At 35.3% G+C, this 21,833-nt stretch overlaps 1 protein-coding gene across 7 annotated transcripts in view; it reads left to right on the top strand.

The window, feature by feature from the left end:
* UNC13C (unc-13 homolog C) overlaps nucleotides 1-21,833 on the top strand; it is a 262,536-nt gene that overhangs the window by 174,704 nt on the left and 65,999 nt on the right. For all 7 annotated transcript variants that reach the window (XR_015701258.1, XR_015701259.1, XM_087743345.1 and 4 more), the window contains one exon: nucleotides 8,314-8,447. Coding sequence is in view for 5 of the 7 variants with exons in the window: in XM_087743345.1 (XP_087599471.1) it covers nucleotides 8,314-8,447 (134 nt within the window). In the remaining 2 variants the exon portion in view is untranslated. The remainder of the gene's footprint in view (nucleotides 1-8,313; nucleotides 8,448-21,833) is intronic.

Raw genomic sequence — 21,833 nt, 5'->3', positions numbered from 1 at the left:
TTTTTGAAAGTAGTTTAGATGATAGATCTTTGCAAACAGTTTGCTTTGATTATTTATTGGTCATTATTATTTAATTATTTATACTATGTGATGGGGCTATCCTAATATTCCCAGGGAACAATATAAGCTTGAGCGGAATGCCCAGTATTCAGATTCCTGTGTTATTGAGCCCTGTAGGTATGAGGGTATGAAGACTTGAACATTTGTATGCAGTTGCTTCAAGTCCAATTTGTATCTGAATACTGGTAAAAACAATTGCACGTTGAAATCTGACCTTCCATAATACAGCTCCAAAGTGATTATCAGTAAACATTGACTAGGAATTGAGTGAAACACTGACAGTTCTGAGAAATGTGCACACAGAGATTTCTGCATCTAAGTTTGTGACATACTTCCTGTAGGTTGATGGTTATGGTGTAATTAGTAGTACAGCAATCACAGGACAGGCATCAATTCAGGTATGCAAAACCATCTGGTGTCCTGATTACATGAGCAGAGGCCAAAGTAGTTCAGCCTCCTTTCTATCTAGATTAACATGCCAATGCATGTATTTATCCATGCTGTAAACAGACTTCTATTTCCAAATAAAATATGCTAATAGTGAATGTCCTCACTACTGCATTTCAGTTCTCTCCTCCCCCTGTTTCACCTCACGTTTCTGATCACATTGTGGCCAAAAGATTAAGAGCATGAGACTGGCCATGCTGCATCAGATAAAAGATTCATCTGGCTCAGTATCTTGTCTCTGATTATGATGTCTTGAGAAACTTCCAGCTAAGGAAAAGGTTTATAAACTATATAAACTTTAGCTCGCATATCCATTCCTTTAATGGAACTCATTCTGTACATTTCATAAACCTTGCTGTCCTTTTCTAAACATTTTCCAATTCTGCTATATTATTTTCAGGATAAGGAGAAAGGGAGAGGCCAGATACGTACGCAACATTCAAAATATGACCACCACATGGACAGAGGAAGTAGAATAAGGACGTTCTTTGTTGTGTGCTCTGTTCTGATAATTCTGCATGGTTGATTTGCTCTCTCTGCTCCTTTATCACTGCACTGATGTTTTCATGGAAGTATCTATCATAACCTTAAGATGTGTCTCCTGTGGCAGTGGTGAGCTCAAAGTCCCAGTGTAATATGCAGGAGACAAAGTGTGTGGGACATACCGTGGTCCTTGGATTAGGAAACAGCTTGTGAGACAGTGTTAGGGAGAGCTACCCTTCTGCCCTTTGGGACAGAAAACTTTCTGATTTACCTTGCTGGAGCTTATATGACTGGTCTAAAACATTATTGTTTCTTCTTTCTTTAGTAAATAGATTTGAATTTAAAACCTTGTAAGCAGTAGCATTTAAGCCATAGTCCTTTGTAGACTGTTCTGTATGTTATAAATTTCAGAGTGTTAAGTATGCACGTTACACAGTTAAAAAGCAAGGGGTCTACGGTGGTTGATAGATTTTTTTTTTTTTAAACTTGAAATGCTGTGATTTACAGTTTTCCAAAGTAAGAGCAACACTTCTATCCTTTCAAGGTGTAATATATATTATATAACATATCAGATATAAAATATATGATATATAGTATATAATATATAGATAAATAATTTTTGAAAGATGCACGATGTTATTGTGAATCCTTCTTTCTTTACCACAGTTGTCCTTTAATGTAGATATGTTGCAGAGAGCAGGGTATTATTACAATTAGACTTCCACATTCTTAAAAATATTGCAGTGTAGATATTTCAGGGCAGTATGAAGGTTATGCTGATTGCTGCAAAGAGCTTTCAGTAAGCGAGGAGCTCACCTGGATCATTCTCCACCCATTCCCTGCATAAGCGTAGTGCTTTTGGGAAGGTGAGGCAAATCAAACCACAGTAGTACTTGGCTTGCCACTCCAAATGAGCTATGCATGTTGTGCTGCCCTGAATGGGTAGAACAATTAGATCGGCTTCTTTCACATGGCAGTCCTCAAAGAAAAAGAGTGAAGAGTCTTAATTAGAATTTATCCAAAAGGATTCCATTTCAGTTGGTACTGGAGAAGGATACATGGAATATGGTCTCTGTTTCAAACATTAAAACAGTTTAGGAGTTACTGTGCAATAGCACTGCTCAGTGGGTATTGGTTCAGTGAAATCCCTCACATGTTTTGAATGCATTTTGAGTATCTGCAATTGGTTTCTGGCTTTAGCCTCTCTAAGTAAATGCTGTAAAGCTAAATTTTCATTTTTTACATACATAAAAATTTTTAAAAAGTATAAAAATTATATAAAATTATAAAAATAGGTGTAATACATGTAAATGTCTATATGTGTGCATGTTATAGCTATATGCTGCATATTGTGTATTCCCTGATGATTCTTAACCTCTTCCAAATTAAATAATATTTACTGAGCAGTTTAAAAACACAGAAGTACCATTAAAAGTAATATTTCATCATCTAAGACTGGTCTATTAAATTGCACTCTGTAGCCTCACACTAATCAGGGCTACTGCCTTAGTTTCCATTCAGCTTCCATTCTACCGTTATTTATATAGAAAATATGATATTCTGAAACTTAGCTTGGGGCTTGCATCAGACAGTCTTCATGCAGATTAGTTTCTGAAATCATAGGACTGGATTTATCAAAGTCACACCCATATAGATGTTGTGTATTGATTGCACAGAACATAACAAAATGAAAACAAAGCAAAATAAAACCAGACATTTGTCCTGCAAACTAATAAAATCAATGATGAGAGAAGTTGAAAGTGCTGTGTTCCTCAGACCAGCCTTTACAGATTTGTCTCAGGGTAATATAGATGTAGATTTTAATCCTGCTTCACACTGTGCCTGAGATTGCTTTCTCCACCCTCAGCCAGTTTTTCAGAGTGCAAAATATGTTTGGTTGTCAACAGTTTAGCGTTTTTTTTATTAAACTCAGAAAAATCCCTCTACATTTTGTCTTTTTCTTTAAGAGAATATCAAAATTCCAGCAACCAGTTTTGGTGCCTCTGTGCCACGTGATCCATTGTTTGCATATGAACTCAGGTGACTAGGACATTGATAGTAAAAGGAAATTGAAAAAGACATGGTTTAGTGCAAGTAAAGAATTTATTTTGATACATATCATATGAAAAATTCCTCTTACTCACTTCCTCTTTCTGATTTTGATGTATTCTACGGCAAAAGACAAACAGTTATAAATCACCTAGTTTGGATCTTGCATTAAAAAAAAGCCATAGAGTCTGCCGTATTTCCTGTGTTTTTAAATCTTAAGTCAATAATATGACTTCTTTTAAAGATACTTTACTTATAAGGTGTTTGCAATTATCTAGTTTTCCAAATGAATTACAATGCTCTCAGCAAAATGAAATATCCTGTAACAAAATATATTAAAAAATACATGAAGAAACATCCTTTAGGTTATCTCTCAGTGGGATTCCTAAAATGACCAAAACTGAATTAAGACAGCTTTGCCCAGGCAAGCACATCTAACTTACTGTAGCTCTACAAAATAACTGGAACTTCTTTTCTCTGAAACTGACTGAAATTTTATCCAAAACAGCTTAGTACACTTGATACAAAGTGAGGAACTAATTGTATTTTACATTAGTCCTATTGATGCTCTTTGGGATTTTCTTTTCCAACAGATGTGGGATCACTGCTGAAACCAGTGTCATTCTTGGCATTGACTGCTGTTTGGATTTTACCCTATTTCAGGTGTTCCAAATAAGTTTTAACATGTCTTTAACTAGTGTTAGTATACTGTTGTAGGAATTTACTTAGAACTGTCTATTAGCAGTAAAGGCAGCATTCCCTGTGACAAAGAACTAATAAAAAGACCCACAGTTTAAGAATGCATCATAAAATCTAATGCCTGATCATCAGATTTATGATCCACTGAGTAAATTCACTGGGCATAGCTTCTGTATAAGTCAGAGACATTGGCTGAGATCAAAACCAAAGAGATTTTAATTAAAGGAACATTTGGAATCTAGGATCCTTAGCAACGCATTCCTAATCTAAATCTAATTACATGTCTGTAATTGCAAAAGATTGCTTTGTAAACTTTTCTAAGTGATAGGAAATGAGTAATAGTGAAATTCAGTATATATAGTATATGATGATCAAGTATTCCCCATTCTGGTAGTCCTGAGCTGTGTCATCACGGAGAAACATGATGAGAATGTACCATTTTTAAAAGCAGAATCAGACAGCTATATTCATTAGTACCCAAGCAATCACATTTACTCCTCATGCCTGTTTCACATAGTCTATTTTTCTAAAATATTTCATTATTTAAGTTTGCCACTTCCATGTTGTTGCTTGACATTTTTGCATGGTAAAAGATGTATGGTATGCTACCACTTTAGAGTCATCCTAAAGACAAGTAGCCAAGTCAATTAACATGAGCATATAAAAGCCTGTATTGTCATGTCTTGATGATGAGACATCATTTGTTATTATTGTTTGTTTCATCTGCCAGCAGATGCCTTTTAGGAATATCACTATTCTGCCTTTGGCCAGTTGGCTATTGAGCTCTTAAGTAGGATCTACTACAGTATCTTCTTATGGCATTTCACAGTTCTGTGCATGCAGACAACATTACCATCCCAAGTGACGTTACAAGGGGTCAAGATATTTTAAGTAGTCTTTCCTAAATGAAAAAGCTAGTGAAAAAGAAACTGATTCTGCTAACTGGCAAACTTTCATTTGTATGTATCCTTCCTGAAAGCTCTCTTGGTTACTGTAAGAGCAATCTGTGATTTTTACCTTGTTGATTGAATTATGTATCCACCAAAAATGAAAGACAGTCAACTCAGAAAATCATTCTTTTAAAAAGTCATGAATCATGAACAGTATCTGTTAACTAGTGATTTTGTTGTCTTGATATATTGAGAATTTTTGTTCCTCCAGACCTTTTCAGATGTATTTTTTTAAAATCTCATTATCAGTATTATCCTGTATAATGATAAGCAGTATTCAGTGGCTCATATATCTTGTCACTGTATTTGTGCCAATGTGGCACTAATTGGGTATATCGGGTATTTAGTTCATGTTTTCATACTGGTAGTGTCTTTCTAATGGATACAACTTGAGTGAAAAAAGAAAGTTACTATTATCAAGATAAGATTTTTCCACTTAATAGACCATATAGTTAACCATGTTTATACTCCAGAAATTTTGTGTGTGTAAGTTGTTGTAAGCATATATTTTGCTTATGTATGAACTAATCTAATCTTGGCATTTTAAAAGGCCTTTCCACAGCTTCTGCATAGCCTGTAAATACGCTGTACCTGTAAGCACATATGGTATTATTTCCTAAAGTGAAAGGGTACATACTATTGAGAACTGGTTGGATATGGGACCAAATCACAAGACTGAGACATGAGCTATTATCGTCATGGTTACAAAATTAGAGCAGATAAATTTCTTTTAAGACCACAGAGAAGGAAAAACTTAACTTGTTTTTTCATTTAATAAGAGGGCATTCTTACTGACTGTTCACAACAGACGGATGGTGAACCCATGTCACCAAAGCAGACTTCAGCAAAGCAGTATAGAAATTAAACTTCAGTGCCTCTAAAAGGGTATTTCATTTCATTAAGAAAATGTTAAAATATAATTGTATGATGCCGCCCTCCCACTCACTTTTTCTACAATGTTATGCAGTTTTAGTAAACTGCCTCTCAGTTATGCTAATAGAAACATTTTCAAGCCAAACAAATTGTATCATTGAAATTTTTTGGAAGTGAAAATAGCTCTGTTTCAAGTTAATTTTTATTCCAAGATGGAACTTTCTTCTGTCAGTTTTGCAAGTTTGTAACTAATCAATGTAATCAAACTTCCAACATTGTTTTACCTCATTATAATGCTTCCGCGAAGGCATCTGTTGCCAGAAAACACATAAAACAAATAATAATGCCAGCAATAATAACAATTAATGTAAAAACAACTTGAATGATTCTGAGCATTTCTAACCCATTAGTTAGATTTTAGAGTGTGCACTTTCATTTCAGAGCATAAAACTACATCTGTTAATGTGAGACTGTTTAAAAAATACCTTCTCTGGGGATTTTGAAAAGATCATCTTGATTTTTAAAAGTTTTCTGTGCCCGAGAATTTTTGTAGAAAGCACCTCCTTGTGCAACTATTACTTTGTAAATTAGTTACTTTTTGCTATCTATATTAAAGAACAGAATTTCACATTCTGTGATTCACATTCACAATCATGAAAAGCTGTCTCAGCCACATGCCATTGCATGTTTTTTTCTGTGAAATGTAGTTCTTGGATAAGATGTTGGACTAAATGTGAACTGGCTTTGTCTTCTACAACTACTTTTCAGTTGGTTTGGCTTAAATATGCACTAGCTTCTGAGGAAAAAAAATGGTATATTAGAAATAAATCTTTGATATAGAAACAAGAGCTTTTAATAAAAGTATAGTGTACACCAGGGAAAGCCCTTGTGAGTGACATTAATGCTCCAATATTCATTTCTGTCTTGAAAAGCACTCTTGTTTGCATATGTGGTTGTAAATTATCGGTGATACTAGTCCCACCATCCATTGTAACTGCTTCTGAGCCTCACCTTTATTTCAGTTGCTTTAGACAGTGAAACTGTAGCATTTGTAGATCAGCTGAATAAGTAACAATACGATTAATGATACTTTTCTAAAATATTCCACAGTGACCACAAAACCAATTTCAATTAAGTGTTGTTGAAATTCCCTTTCTGCCATTCTAAATGATGTTAATAGATAAAAGTTAATTGAGGATAAGATATCATTTAATTAATTCACTATGACACTAATTTAGTGTCATATCTATTCAAAGATATACGGGGTCCATTGAAGTAGTTGTATTTGGACTACAAATGAGAAGTACAGGGAATATATGTTTAAATTTGCAAGATAATAGGCATGTTTATTTTCTCTGACTTACTAGTTGAGTGAAAAGACCCCTTTCTATCTCTGTCAGCTGTGTAGAAGAGACCTAGCACGTGCAGACATTCCTTTGTGTGGCAGAAATTATGCGTGTATGTATGTGTGTGTCCATACAGAGATAAAAATATTTCTTTTCATATTTGGTTCTCTGCAATTAAGTTATTTAGTGGACATTGATAAGGAATCTGATCCTTCCATCAAGCAAAGAACTGAAAAATACTATTGTCTAGGAAACTGTAGAGTAAGAATTTATAAATCAAAACTGTAAAGAAAAAAAATATAACTGTAAATGTACATTTTAGTGAGATTAAAAAGTATAAAATTCTCAATAAAAGTCTGTAAGCGGTGAATATTAATACATATAACTATATTAAAAGGTGCAAAAGACAGGTTTTTAGTCAAGAGGCATAAAACCCACTGCTTTACTTACCAACTTTTAATGACTGGAGAGTCATGTTGCTAATCCAACTGATACATCAGTGTGTCATGTCCTTCCTCATGATTATTACAAAAATGTAATGGGGCATCTCAGGTTCTCTGCTTTGGGTGTGAAACTGGTTGCAGTCCTCTTCATTTACAAGGAGTACGCAAAAATCCCATTTTCCTGGATAAAAAAGGAATCAGATTGGTTTTGCTCACAGCTTTAAAATCCTTGGCAAAGCAATACCTCCACAAGACTCTCTTTTGGATATTCCTATTTACCTTTTCCTAGTAGTTTATATGTCCAGGGATTTTTTTTTTTTCCTCCACTTACTTTGTGGTGTTCTCCTCTGCTTCTCTTAAACACACACTTTGTGGTTCTGCCAGAAAAATCTGTGAGTCCCTGGAAAACCTCTGTGCAGAATACTTTGGGTAATAGCCTTTTTTATTTTGGCTATTAAAAAATAAAGGGAAATTTAGCTGCTTCTTCGTTTAGAACGAACAGCATAGCGGCTGTTAGGCCCAATAACTTCAGTGTATAATCCAAAACAAACCAAGAAGTGTTCCTTATTATTGATATATTCAGTATTTATTGTGTAGGGTATAAAAGTTCTGCCTCAGCAAACAATTTTGCCTGCACTCAGTTTCAGCACAACAAAGAATTTAAGAATGTATTTAATTAAAATGTGGACATGCATTAAAAATCAAGTCTCTATTGATCTTCTTTGCTGGCCTGGCTGTCTTTGCACCATGTATGTTTTTTGATATATGTTCACAGCCAGGTACAGTCTGTCATGCAATCTACTCTAAATTGGATAGACAGTCTTTGTCCAAAATTTCTGCAGATTCTTAATATGTCACTCTTTCCAACCAAGTAATGATCTGTAGGTGGAAATCCCATAGTATTTTCCCTTTAATTTCTCTGATTTTATCAAGTATAAAATATATTCAATCTTGTTTTAACAGGGTAAGAAGCAAGAAGTTCCTAAGGAAGAACAGGGACCAACAACAAAGAACTTGGATTTCTGGGCACAGCTTATTACTCTGATGGTCACCATCATAGATGAAGATAAAACAGCATATACACCTGTCTTGAACCAGTAAGTAATTACTTTCCCCATAAGAACTAAGAATCATGGATTTATTAAAATAAGGACAGGACATACACGTGAATCAATAGTTGTATTTTAAATATAATCTAGCTAGAGATTTTTAAAAATACAGAATATAACATTGACATAGTTTGATAAAGACTCAGAGCTCCAATCACGGAAAGAAAACCTTTTGTTTTAGGAACACTAAAGACACGTGCTATATGAACCATCCCAAAAAGTTAAGCAGAAAAATATTATGCAAGAGAACTAAATGGATAGACAGAAGGGAAAGTTCAGCGAAATTAGTGTGATGGAATTAATGTTATGATAGTATCTTGGCACACAAGGTGTTCAAATCTTGCTGACACTTTTTTGGCATTATAATAGAGTTTTAGGGATGTATTTGTAAAAGAATAATGAATTTCACAAAAAGACCCTCTCCAAATTTATGATTGGCTAGAGAGAAAGCCTAGCCAGGCTGACTTGAAAATTTATCAAATGGAGAGCAATATCCTGGACTTACCAGAGATGGAAGTTGACTTCTCAGAATTGAAGATGTAACAGATGAGGGAGGTACAATCAATAACCAAGGCAAGTTGAATAAGTTGTCATTGATACACTAGTAGAGGAGAGAGAGCCAATCGATAAACACAGAAGGAGGAGATAGAGTGCTGAGTTTTGAAAATGAAATATACAGAAGGAGTGCAAAGGAACATATTTCACATATTAAGGCTGGAGAAACAAACGTCACGCTAATTGAAATATGACGTGATGAGGGCCTGAAGAAAAGTTTTAGCTCTTTTAGCACTTTGGAGCTATTTTACAGAGAGATTCTAGAAAATCTGGGCATAGTCTAGCTGTGATGACTTATGCAAAGGTTAAAATTGAAACTTATATCCATATTATGGCTAAACAATTAATAGAGGTGTCTGCAGTGGCATTTAATGGAATGGTCTAAAGGGGAGCAAGAACAAGTCTGTCTGTTTCAGCCAAAATAGGGTAGATACTGAAAGGCACTCTGGACATGGAGATGTGCTTGTCTGTTGATAAAAGGTACCATACTTTTTATGGACCCACATTATAATTACCAAAGAAACCTCCTGATGATAACCAGAAGTTGGAAGATATTTTATTGCCTTCTGATTCCTTCCTTTCCTTTAAATAAATAGAGGATTGTTTCAGTCCTGGATAATAAACATCTCTCTGTTCAATCGTTTCCTGCACTGACCTTATTAAGGAACAAGTTCTTATCCTACAGAGGAAAGAAAACTCTTTTCCATTTACTCCATTTATACGACTTAGTGTGAAGTTCCTCTATTAATGAAAGCTCAATTTTTTGTCTGACTGTCTGTATAACAAATATACTTATTATAAAACATCTAACTGGAACAAATACATGCATGTGTTTCATTTCAGTCTTTTCATTGAAATTAAACAAGAGTAATTGAGGGTTCATTGTCCTAAAAATTGTTCTAGCTATATTCTTATGCAAACATGAGGGAGAAAGGAAAGGGATAAAGAACAGAGTTCCTCTGAGGGGATTAGGAGATTCCCTAAAGCACAGCTGAGTGATTGCATAAAATGTGAAAAGAGGATCAGGAGTGGACAGAGCTGGACAGATTACGGGAGAGAGTTTGTGTGTGTGACTTCTCTCCCATTTTCACTGTTGTTTTGGAAGTGGAAGGGTGAACACAGGGAATAAAGTGCCTTTGAGAAATAGGGGACATCAGGAGCAAGAGGCTGTGGGTGGAAAAACTTGAAAAACTGTTCAGAGTTGCTCTGGATACTTTTTTTTTTTTTTTTTAAAAGAAAAACTTCTCCTAACGCAAAAGCAGCATGTAAAAACTGCTGAGAAAAATGACAGACAGCCTCTTCACCCTTGCTTACCCCAGAAAAGAAAATGGATGAAAGGAAAATATAAGTTGAATGCATAAGAATGTTGCAAAACTATGACTCCTTATCAGAAATATGTGGCCATGTTCACATATTCTCAGTGGAATATTCAGGCCTACGTCCATTTGAATCCTGTTGTAGAAATGAGGTTACTGAAGATCCCCAGGAGAGCTCCAAGCATTCTGATAGGAGTTTTCACAATGGTATAATATTGCTTAGAATTTTTTTCCTCAACCAGTTTTGGAAACCCTATTTTTATATCTACCTTGGAGGCAAAAAAGATGCTGTGATAGAGCAGTTTGAACTGTATCAGATGATGAATCCAGATGAAACATGACATGCTTGCCTCAGCAAGCATTGCAGCAACTGAAAGACCATACCAGACTACTCAGTGGGACTTGTGTGGGCAACCTGCAGGTTTTATATGATGTAAGAAACTGGACAAGTTTGAGGGAAAAACATGAAGTCTGGTATTTAAGTTGTAAAGTTCTCATTCTACTAGTTAAAGCAATGTAAAATGTGATTGGAACCTGATTGACAAGCAAATCTAGGACTTCCCGGCACTTGTTGAATACGCATTATAGATACTGCAAGACAGCAAAAATTGCTATCAAAATAAAATATCTGTTCAGTTAAAAGGAACAGCAAATCAAGAACAAAGTCTTCAACTGAAATATGCTTGTGCATCTGGAAATGAAGATCTAAAATTTTTGCCTCTGCACATCTTTAGTAAAAAGCTTTCTGTTTAATTGTATAGCACATATACTCAGAACAGTTGTGTGTTGTTGTAATACAAATCTTAGAAACAAGACAGCTCTGGTGGGACTTTTAAATTTGTTATTTACTGATTCTTACATCTTTGCAGTGTAAGGATCTGTTTTCTTTCCTCTGTGAACACTGTGTGTTTCATACTCTTATTTAGTGCTTTAGTACTTCTTTAGTACTTTTTAGTACAGTGTTTTAGCGACTCCTGCAGAGCATATTGAAATACTGGCTTGGCTAGCCCTTGAAATTTTTAGTCTCTATCTGATAGCTAAAATCACATTTTGAAAGGAAAATAAAAACCATGGTTACCAGTTAAGAACAAATGCTATTAATGTTGTCTGAGATTACCAGGGTTGGATACCCACAAAATTATCTGATTTGCTGAAGAACCAAAAAGTGATACCATTTATTGTTTGTGTAAAGAAAGCATAAATGGTATTTTAGATGAGCTGATCAGAGATGCTTAGAGAAAGTACTCAGATGTGAAATAGTACTGCAAAATCTCTTAGAAACTTGTATTTGCAGTTAGAGATAAGAACTTGGAGCAATGTCAGCACTAGGTTCTTAGAGAAGACAGGGAATAACCAACTCAAAAAGAATGTTAGGGTAAAAGCTAGAGCCTACAAGAGATGGAAAAAAAAGTTATATGATCAGCAAAGTTAAATTTCAAAAGTCAGAAAGCATTAGCTTAAAATTTAAGAAGTCAAGATAGATTAAACGTTGCAAAAGAAAATAAAAGAGCAAAGAAAAACTGAATACAATGGGACTGAGTTCTCTTTGCAGTGAACATGGTATTTAGTTGAAATATTATCTGGGCATTCAGAAATTAAAGGAGGATAACACAGGACAAGGAACCTAACTGGAGAATGTTGATGCCAACACAGAATGGCAACTGGTGCTGAGTGTTTGGGAATGGAAATGATGAGAACTGCTGTAAAAGCAAGCCTCCAAGAGGTTTCACACACTCCCTCCCCATTCCACAGTGTGGAAAGAACTGGCATGTGAAATCTGCAGGAGCAGATTTCCTTATACTTCAGGAGCTAGAATGTTTAATAAATCCATGAAGTCAAGGATAGTAACTTATATTGAATAAACAGCATAACTGTAACCTGTGAGTCAGCAAGTTATGAAATACACGTCAGTAGGGAAAAAAAAACGCATGGAAGGAAGGGAAAAAAGTCAGGTAAACTATATCATGAATTGGACTATGTCAGGCTAACTCTAGAATGTTCCTTTGATAATGGAAAGTGTATCTGATGTGTTTTGTGTCTTGATTCAGTGATATCCCCCATTATCAATTACACTTCATTCTGTGGAAGCATATGAATATCACTTATTTCATTAAACTTGTGAACATTATCCTGGTTAACAAAGTGATATTCTGTTCTTTCACAAGACCCACTGTCATTTTCTCATGTGGCAATGTATCATATGCTTTAAGACCTGATTAGTTACATAAATTGTCTTGTCCATTATATTTTCTTCAGGAAAAGGAACATTCCTTTGATTAAAAATAAAAACCTTGGATAGGTGGAGGATAGAGCACAAAAAGTGAGAATAAATAAACTCTCTGCTCACAGTTTAAATAGAATACATATTTTCCAAAATCAGATAGAACTTTTGTCTTAAGCACTAGTGAGGCAGTGACCATGCCCAGCACTCCACAGATAGTGCAATCTGCATGTACAGCACAAAAATGAGTGTATTCACACACCAGGACCAGACTCTTTAGCACCTGAATGAGACTGAACCCACCAAGTATGGAATATGACCTATTCTGAGAATGTGTGTCTGAGGTTCAGGGACTTCGATATTCTTGAAATGTAGCAGACTGCAGATTTGACAAAACAAATTAAGAAAAACCATTTTTAATTGTCATTATAGGAATTTCTTAGTTTAGGATTGAACTAGAGACATGCAGTACTATCTAGGATAAATGCTTTTGGGGTTTATTAATGTTGTGCTTCATACATTGATTCTTGTCATTTTCTTTCAAGCTGAGTTCAATTTCATTCCATTGATCTGTGGTTTTATATATAGCACTTTGTTACCACTAGCCAGTGTAAACAGTTTTCATTAAATTTTTGCTTAATTAGAATCAATAGAGAGAAGACAATTGTAAGTGGCTACCTTTTATATGCAGTTTAGTATTTTTGGAAATACGTGGAAATTATCATGTACGGGCAACCTAATGGTTAATTTATTTCCCATGAAAACCTAGCATATTCTCTTTATTAAGAAGTTCCACCAAATAGTATTGTATGGTTGACATACGAGTTGAGAGACTGTCATGCAAGTGAGGAAGGTGACTTTAATAGCAATGTTTTGGATAAGCTGAGATTTTATAGCATCGCTCTGAGAATGACAGAGAAATTGGGAAAATTATGGCCTATGAGACAGAAATAATTGTAGCAAGAGGAAACAAAATGACTAACAGAGCACTCTTCTGGTTGTCCTCTTGCTTCACTGAGAAATGTGAAAATGTGTGGCTTTTACACAAGGTTAGAAAACGTAATATGTAGAGGTTTGCATGGGAAATTTCTCTGCTTTTTTGCTGCTAGGGACCAACTTCTGAAATAATTTGCAAAAGAAAAGTCTTTTTACCTAAAAATAAGGTGATTAAATACAATTAATACAAAATTCCTTACTTAGATGCTTTAGAATTTGACTTTTGATTATCGCTTCCCTTTAATAAGTCAGCTGTTGCGGTTACCATTTATCTTTAGCGTGTGGAAAATTTTGTATGCTTCTGTTGTGTGTTAAGCTTTGTTAGCTTCTCACGTATAATAACACTGCAACAGTAACTATCACAGGTGCATAACACCCATAACTATGATAACTGCGTAATACCCATCACTCTCTGATTGTATGGAAACTAGTGTAAGTTTTAGAAAGGAAGTTTAGAAAGGAAGTTTAGAGACAACTTGGAATTAAGTATACACATAGCCCATAAACACTAAATTAAAGTATACAAATAATGGAAACACATATTTTATTAAATGCTTAGACATAGGGAACAGAGAAAAGATTGACTCCACAACAACAGAAAATGCAAATCCTTGTATGGATTCACATACAGGAATGAAACCCTAATTTTCGATTATGTATAATTCTTAGATCACAGGCTTAACAATGCATGAAAGGACAGCATGTATAGATGGATACTATTGTGCTTCATTACGATGATGATGATGAGGGATTAACCAAACTGTAGAATGATGAGCTTAATAATGACTATTAGGCAGATTCTCATAATGCAGGAGACTGGAAGGAGGCTCTCTCCTTTCTGTGCTGCTTTACAGCTTCCAGAGTTACAGTGCCTCTACTTTTGACAGCAGATCATGGCTACCATCATCGTTTTAGAACAAATTATTTCAAAAGGAAAAGGCCTTTGTATAAACTAGTCCTTATATGAATGCTGTTAACTGTCCTTCCTCCAACTTGATGAAGAAATCCTAGGATGCATACTTCTTTTCTGACAAATGTGTGTCTCATATTCCTTCAAATATACCTTCTTCCTCTGAGTAGGGTAAAAGATTTTGCAAAATACAATTAAGGAATGAATAATTCCTTTCTTGGGTTTCTTTCTGAAGGTTTGATCTGAGGGAGGACTTGGGATTTACTCCAATAATTCTGGAGTATAGTTAAGATAGAGCTTAGGAAAAAAAAAATAATTTTGCTTTTTTTGCCCAGACCTTCATCTGATATCCAGGAACTTGAAATGCTATTTTCATTGAAGTAAGAAATATGTGATAGGAGTCTGCTTATTTGCATAAAAATATACCTAGATTCTTGGTTCCATCTCCTTGCTCAGAATGACCAGATGAGCCATTGCACTGAAATATGGCATCCAGTAAGCTCCTTGTCTCCCATTTCTGTCACTGTCCATTTAAAAAATTCTTTAGGCTTTTTCTGCCTGCAGCTCACACAACTTAGAGATGGTATCTCAGTCTTTGATTTGCAAAAATAAGCTCCAGACCATCCAACTTAATTCTGACTAACCATTTGCCTAGTTTCTTGTGAAGTCCAGCTCTTTTTACGCTAATGAGGAGACTTGATCTCTTCCTCTTGAGCTTGTCGGAGTGCTTGGCATACCCTTTGGCTTTATTTTGGATTAGTTTTTGAATCCAAGCCCCAGCTTTAGCATCTATTAACACCTTGTGCACAGCAATAAATCATGCTAAGAAATCCTTGAGCTGTCTGGAACTTGTTTGGAATTGAATAATAATTTCAGTCCTTTAGTGAGAGATGGTTTCTCACTGGGCTTGTTCATCTGTAGATAAAGTTTCTCTTACATCAAACCTTAGTAAGAAAAGAAGAATCAGCCCTGCATGTGACTCTGTTGTGTATTTTGTCAGAGAACCAGAGAACTGCTACACTAATCTAACTACCTGGGTCTGTGAAGAATTTTACTATGAATTATTTAAATATGGTGAATTGAAAAGACTCTTCTTGGGGACTCATTTCTTCTTTGTATTTTAATGCTTTGAATAATTTTTGCTTTCAGTTGTGCGTGTATTTTTATGTATGTCAGAATTTGCCTTCGGTTGTGGCCCCAAATGCAGATAAGTCAGTGGTGAACTGTGACATATGACTTTCTTGAGCAGCGTCTGAATATTCTATGTGAAGGTCACTTTTAGGGAAAACAAATAGAATTACATAGCTGCTTCTGTCATTATTCTTAGTCAGAAAGATACATTACAGTTGAAAAAACATTACTGCTGCTTCTGGCATTTGGAACCAAACTCAAGATGTGCCAGAACTATTTATAGCACAAATTAAAAGCTGTACTTACAGTTGTCAAGTACTGATTTTAGCATTGTAACGTGATGTCAGGAAGGAATGTAATATAACATGGAATTTATAAGAAGCTGTCTTCCTTTTTACAATACTATTTTTAGGGTTCTCCAAGCAGTTTTAACAGTGGCCACAAATGTCAAGCATAGGCTCTTTTCCTTCTTCTTTACCTATAGATGTATAGATGTTAGAATTAGAAAATTAAGAGGGTGTTGAAAATAGTAAATGTACGTAATATACTTAGAAGCAAAACCATCTGAACAGTTTAATACTGAAGAATAACGGGCATAATAAAATCTCGGTCACGTTCTGCTCTGCAGTTTCCATTACTGTTTATTGTATACATTCCTAATGAGCATTTTTCATAATGCTGATAATTCAGCCTGTCAGTTTAGTCAGACAATGAAATATGGCTTACAGAATACTAAATGCATCTTTCTGACAAAGTGCAAGCTGGGAACAAGGGAAGAGTAAGCTTTTTGGGAGTCATGTACTTGGAGATAAATAACAAATGTTAATTGATCACCTGGAATTTTCTATTCTTACTTATTTCACATTTTCTCTGAATATTCATATAATAGTATGTGTATATATATTTATATGTATGTATGTATATTAAAGCAAACTAGAACCCTGTCCTGGTTGGGAAGAGGGCTCAGAAGGATGATTCAAAAGCTTAAGTTCTCTTGCTGGCTGACATTCCCTGCTGTAGGATCTTGAGCAAGTCACTCATACTTTGTTACCTTCCCTGTTCTCTGTCTTGTCTTTTTAAACTGTGAGTTTTGAAGGTCAGTGATTTTCTCTTATTACATATTTTAAAGTTCCTGCATAGTAATTTCTTAAACCTACCAGAAGCATCTAAGTGCTATTGTAATGCAAATAATAAATTATATATTATTATTATTACATGAGTAATCTTAGAAACATGAGTAACCAAATTAAAGTAAATGTGACTACTCATGCATAAAGCTATCTCTGAGGAAAATTGTGGCAGGAGTGGTGCACACCGTAGCCATGATAATTAGACTTCCCCACACAAAAAAAGGCTTGCACTTATATGTAGTACGTATATACATAAAGTCTTCATCAGTATTCTGCAGTCTCAAGTTGTGCATGTGCCCTTATATTCTTAATCAAATGCACAAATGGTATTATAACAATGGAGTAGATTGTTTGAAATACATAGGAGAAGTTATGGAGATTAAAACCAGATATGTTAGTATAAATCGTGAGTAGACATGACACAATTTTTAGCCTTTCCCCGAGATAAGGTACAAACCACCCAGCAAGTAGCAGAGACTAGAAGCATACTGTGAAAATTGCCAATGTTGTCTAGTAACTCCTGACAGATGGTAAGCTGCTAGAAGCATTCTTGATTCTTTCCTAGAAGAACAAAGACTGGGTAAAAAGTCCTGCAGGCATTAACCAGCTTGTCACTGTATGACAGATTGCTTCCTAACAATCAAATCAACAAAAATGAACGTAATATTCATTGAAATAATACAGACATTTCCCACATTGTTCACACAAACAGTCCGGCTGGTGGAGTTAAATGGAACATTCCTTTCAAGCTTGTCATTTTACAGTTGGATTCTCTACTTGCTGTGGTAGGACCGATTTGTATTGGCATTTGTACTTACCGTAGAGATGCTGATATATGTTTGACATTAGATTTTAAGCATAGTGTAAGTCAGCCTGCCCTTATCACACCTGTGTTGGAATCAGTAACGCTGCTCCTCTAAATAAGATCTGCAAAGTCATTGTCTGTGTGACACAGTGCAGAAGATGCAGATCCTGGTATCTAATGAGATTTACTATCAACGGCTTGCACCTTAAGTCCTAACAGTAATGTAGCTGAAAGAGGAAGATATCTTGCATTACCAGCAGCACAGAGGTGAATGGACTTTTGCTCCAAGCCCATCAACGCACAGTCTGGGATGTGGTATAACAAATATCCAAAACATTGTCTGCTTGAAAGGTACCACCTCTGCTACAATTAGTAAAGCTGAACCAGCTTCACTGCTAGATACTGTGGGGGTTTAACTGAATGAAGAGCCTCACTTCTAACACATTTGGGAGAAGTGTGGAAGGAAGCTTCTGTTTCTGGTGCGCTACATTTAACAAAGTACATAAAAATTTTGCCTGTTTGAAGTTCTACAAGGCTTTAACTTATTTTCTTGAGATCTAGTTTAGTATGCTCACACTTGCATAGGAACTCTGTCAAATGTAAACAAAGTGGATAATTGAGACTTTTGTAGATAATTTGACATGTTTTAAAATGCCTATTTCAATGGATTTCTCTTGGGTTTATATTCAAAATAAGTGATTGTTTGATTTGAATAAGAAATTAGGAGGTCATTTGGATTTCAATTTGGTTTTTTATCTACAGAGATCTTAAAGTTTTGGTTTTGTGGTTTTGTTGGGGTGGTTTGTTTTTGTTTTTTTTTATTCCAGGGATGTTTTTAATTGCCTCTTTTCAGGCTTTGATAAAGGAGCTCTTATAAACCATGACATTTATTACTAAAACAAATTTCATGCAACAGAGGAATGTTAATCAAAACACGGTACTATGAAAAGCTCAGCTACCGTTTTAGCAATTTAAGGGCCTTAAGAAGACACCAAATCCTGCTACCCCCATAAATAAAGCTGCTAGTGCAGATGTGCAGTAGTCTAGAGTTATATTTTGCATAATAACATATTGTGCTGCATTAGGAAGACCATAGCCCACAGATTGAAGGAAGTGATTACTTCCTTCTGGTCAGAGCCTGTGACACTGCATTTGGATGGTCATTTCCAGTTTTGATTCCCCAGTACGAGACAGATATTGTCAAACTGGAGAACTACAGTGGAAAACAACCATGAAGATTAGGGGGAAGGAACACATGATGTGTGAGGAGAAGCTGAGGGAGCAGTTCGTACAGCCTGAGGGACACACAGCTAAGGGCAGTGCTGATTGCCTTCTTCGGCTTCCTAATGAGATATTATAAGGAAAAGACAGAGCCAGACCACTTCCAGAAGTGCACAGTAAGAGGCGCAAGCACAATTTTCAGGTAGGGAAACTCATATTAGCTATACAGGAGCAAATCAACATTCCACAGTGAGAGGGGTCAAACACCAAACTATGTAACCCAGAAAGGCTGTGTCATTTTAATGTTTGGAGGTAGTCAGAATTCAGCCGTACAGGCCCTGTGCAACCTGATATAACTTCGGGGTTCTCTCTGCTTGGAGCTAGATGACCTTCAGATGTCCATTCCAGCTTAAATTGTTCAAAAATTCTATAACAATAGCTGCATTAGCTCAAAACAACGTCCGGTCTCCTGTCCATGTGGTCAATACTGGATGCCTAAAGAGTGTATCACAGTCATCATTGCTATCCTGGCCAGCTAAAGGTTGAAATAGTAGCCACAATATTATAGCCTTTCTAGTTAAGGATAAAATTTTACTCCATCACAATTCTGTGATACTTCTTGACACAGGTCTTCGCTTTATTTCTTCTTCATTGATGTTCAGAGCAAATCTTCTGAATGCATGATATATTCTGTCAATCCTGTACACTTTGTACAATATTCATTAAAAGAATAGCTAACTGAAATTATGCATAAATATTACTTAGATAAACGTAAATGGATACCAAGGGGGAAAATCTAATCCTAGAATTTTGATGTTAGCAAATGCAGAAATTGGTTGAAAAATTTAAAATTATTTAGATCTTACATTCCATTTAACAAAAAGTAATTAATGCAGAAATGCTATATCAATTACACTCTGATAATCTCTGTCCAATCCTCTGTAAACTAAGAATACTTGAAAAATTTAAAATCAAATTGTCTACATCATACAGCTTTAATGTCTCCATGCAATTCAGTTTTCAACCATTATAGTTAGTATGTATACGAAAGGAATTTTAACAATGGTAGATAAGAGCTATTTATTTCTGAAATATGTTTGTAAGTAGTAATTTTTTTTAATAAGCAGCTTGTGGCTAATTAGTTTCGTGGTACAAGATGTTGTACTGTCTCAAATTGCTGTACATCAGTGAACAGGATAAAGAATGCAGAGCAGAGTAATGGAATAAAGCTTATTTTCTTCTGTCAACACAATTCATATGAATGACAGGATAAAAGAAAGCCATGAATCAGATGTGAAATGGTTATTTCTAATGTGTGAAAACAATGTTTGTCACACTTGCTATTGTGCACTGTCTGAGCTGGGTGCAGCTGCAGTAGCAAACATTCAAGCTTGTGAAGGAAGTGTTGAAAACTGGAAGTTTACTTTGCTTATGGGATTCCACTTACCACCAACTCTGATATGAGTGTTGTTCATAAATGCAAAAAGTGGAAAAGCAATGGTATCATTGTGTGGAGGAGGGGCTGGAATAGTGCTGAAGCCAGAGCTCTGTAATTATAATGTGGTAAGCAAGTAGTTTTACTTTCTGAATCTGGATTAAATTATCTGGAAGTCAAACTATTAAACTGTAGGAAACTTTCATGAATTAAATCTAGCTGAACCCTGGCAAGCTATGTGATGTCATTTCCAAGCATCTTAATGCTTGTAGAAGTGTATTTTATGGCTAATATCACAACACAATGAGATCTACAAGCATATTAGATACCTAGTTCATTAGCATGTTAAATCAATTTCACTGGCTGAAAATGTTGATTAGGTTAACCATCCACATTACATTACTAACCTACCTCGGACAACTTAAAAATCTATTATTTGAGTCTCTGATGAATACACCTACAGGTATCATAGCTGTCATGAAGCAAATTTATTACATGTGAAACGTAAAAGTTTTGTGCTAAAATACAGAGGGATTTCTGTTGTCTGATCGTTTTTGCCACAGTAATCTCCTGCTAAGAGGTCACTGTGTTGGATAAAATGTATGGGAATGGCAGTCAGTCCTGCAGGGCTGTATGCAAAAATGTATCCCTGTAAATGATAAAATTGCAAATACCCATAGTCTAGGCACTGGATGGAAGGATTTCATTGATATGTCCAGTTGGTGGTTATTCATTAAGTTTATATTTCTCAGGGACACAGAAGTTGATATCTCTGGGTGCCAACTTTAGGTACCTAACTGATGAATCAAGGATACTGTGTAGAACTACAAAAATTCAAGCAACGTGGTGAAAAGATAATTGTAGTTTGTGTGTGCATGTGTTTTCACAAGTTAAAATGTATACACATAAATGTACCACTAATCAAACAAATGCATTTTTATCAGACTCAGCCTTGCATTATGACCAGCTTTGCACTATGGACAAAAGACAGTGTCAATATTAAATGAACTTCTAAATATTTCCTCAGAGCAACATTGTCAAGGTTCAAGTGTGGTGCTAAGACAGCACTCAGACTGGACTGGAGGTAAAGAAATTAAGACAGTTATAGTTAAAATACATTTGAGCTTTTGAACAACAATTAATTTTGTGTTAACAGAATTAATACAACATTCTGTAATTGAGCAGCCATTAGCATAATGAAGGCATATCAGTGATCTGAGCTAGCAATTGCTTCATATTAAAGTGACAGAGCTAATGAGCTGTTTAAGTACTTTTTCTTTGTAGATATGATCAGGGTCAGATATGTCCCTGTAAAGAATTCTGGAAAGAATACATTACTTAGATTATATTGCTGTCACCTTAAAGCTGCACATCATTCTCATTCTTTCTTTGGCAAAAAGAACTTTAAAAATTCTTATATTTTTACAAAAATTATTATAAAATATTTCCTGAATTTGATTAGTGCTTCAATAAAAGCAAATTTCAATTTGGATCAAATTCTCTGCTACTGTAAAGTGGTGTAATATACTCAAGACAAAAGCCACACAGCTCTGTGTGTTTCCTCATGGATATGGTCTTTGATGATTTTATGTATTCATGGTGAACCACTAGTGTATTCGTATGGCTCTCACTGCACCGCTGTAGTACAAACTGT

The sequence above is a fragment of the Nipponia nippon genome, unplaced genomic scaffold (genome assembly GCF_047370975.1).
Source record: "Nipponia nippon isolate SJK-2023a ecotype South Korea unplaced genomic scaffold, ASM4737097v1 scaffold_9, whole genome shotgun sequence".
NCBI lineage: Eukaryota > Metazoa > Chordata > Aves > Pelecaniformes > Threskiornithidae > Nipponia > Nipponia nippon.
The sequence above is the reverse complement of the archived record's forward strand: the minus strand, read 5'-3'. Positions and strand labels throughout refer to the sequence as shown.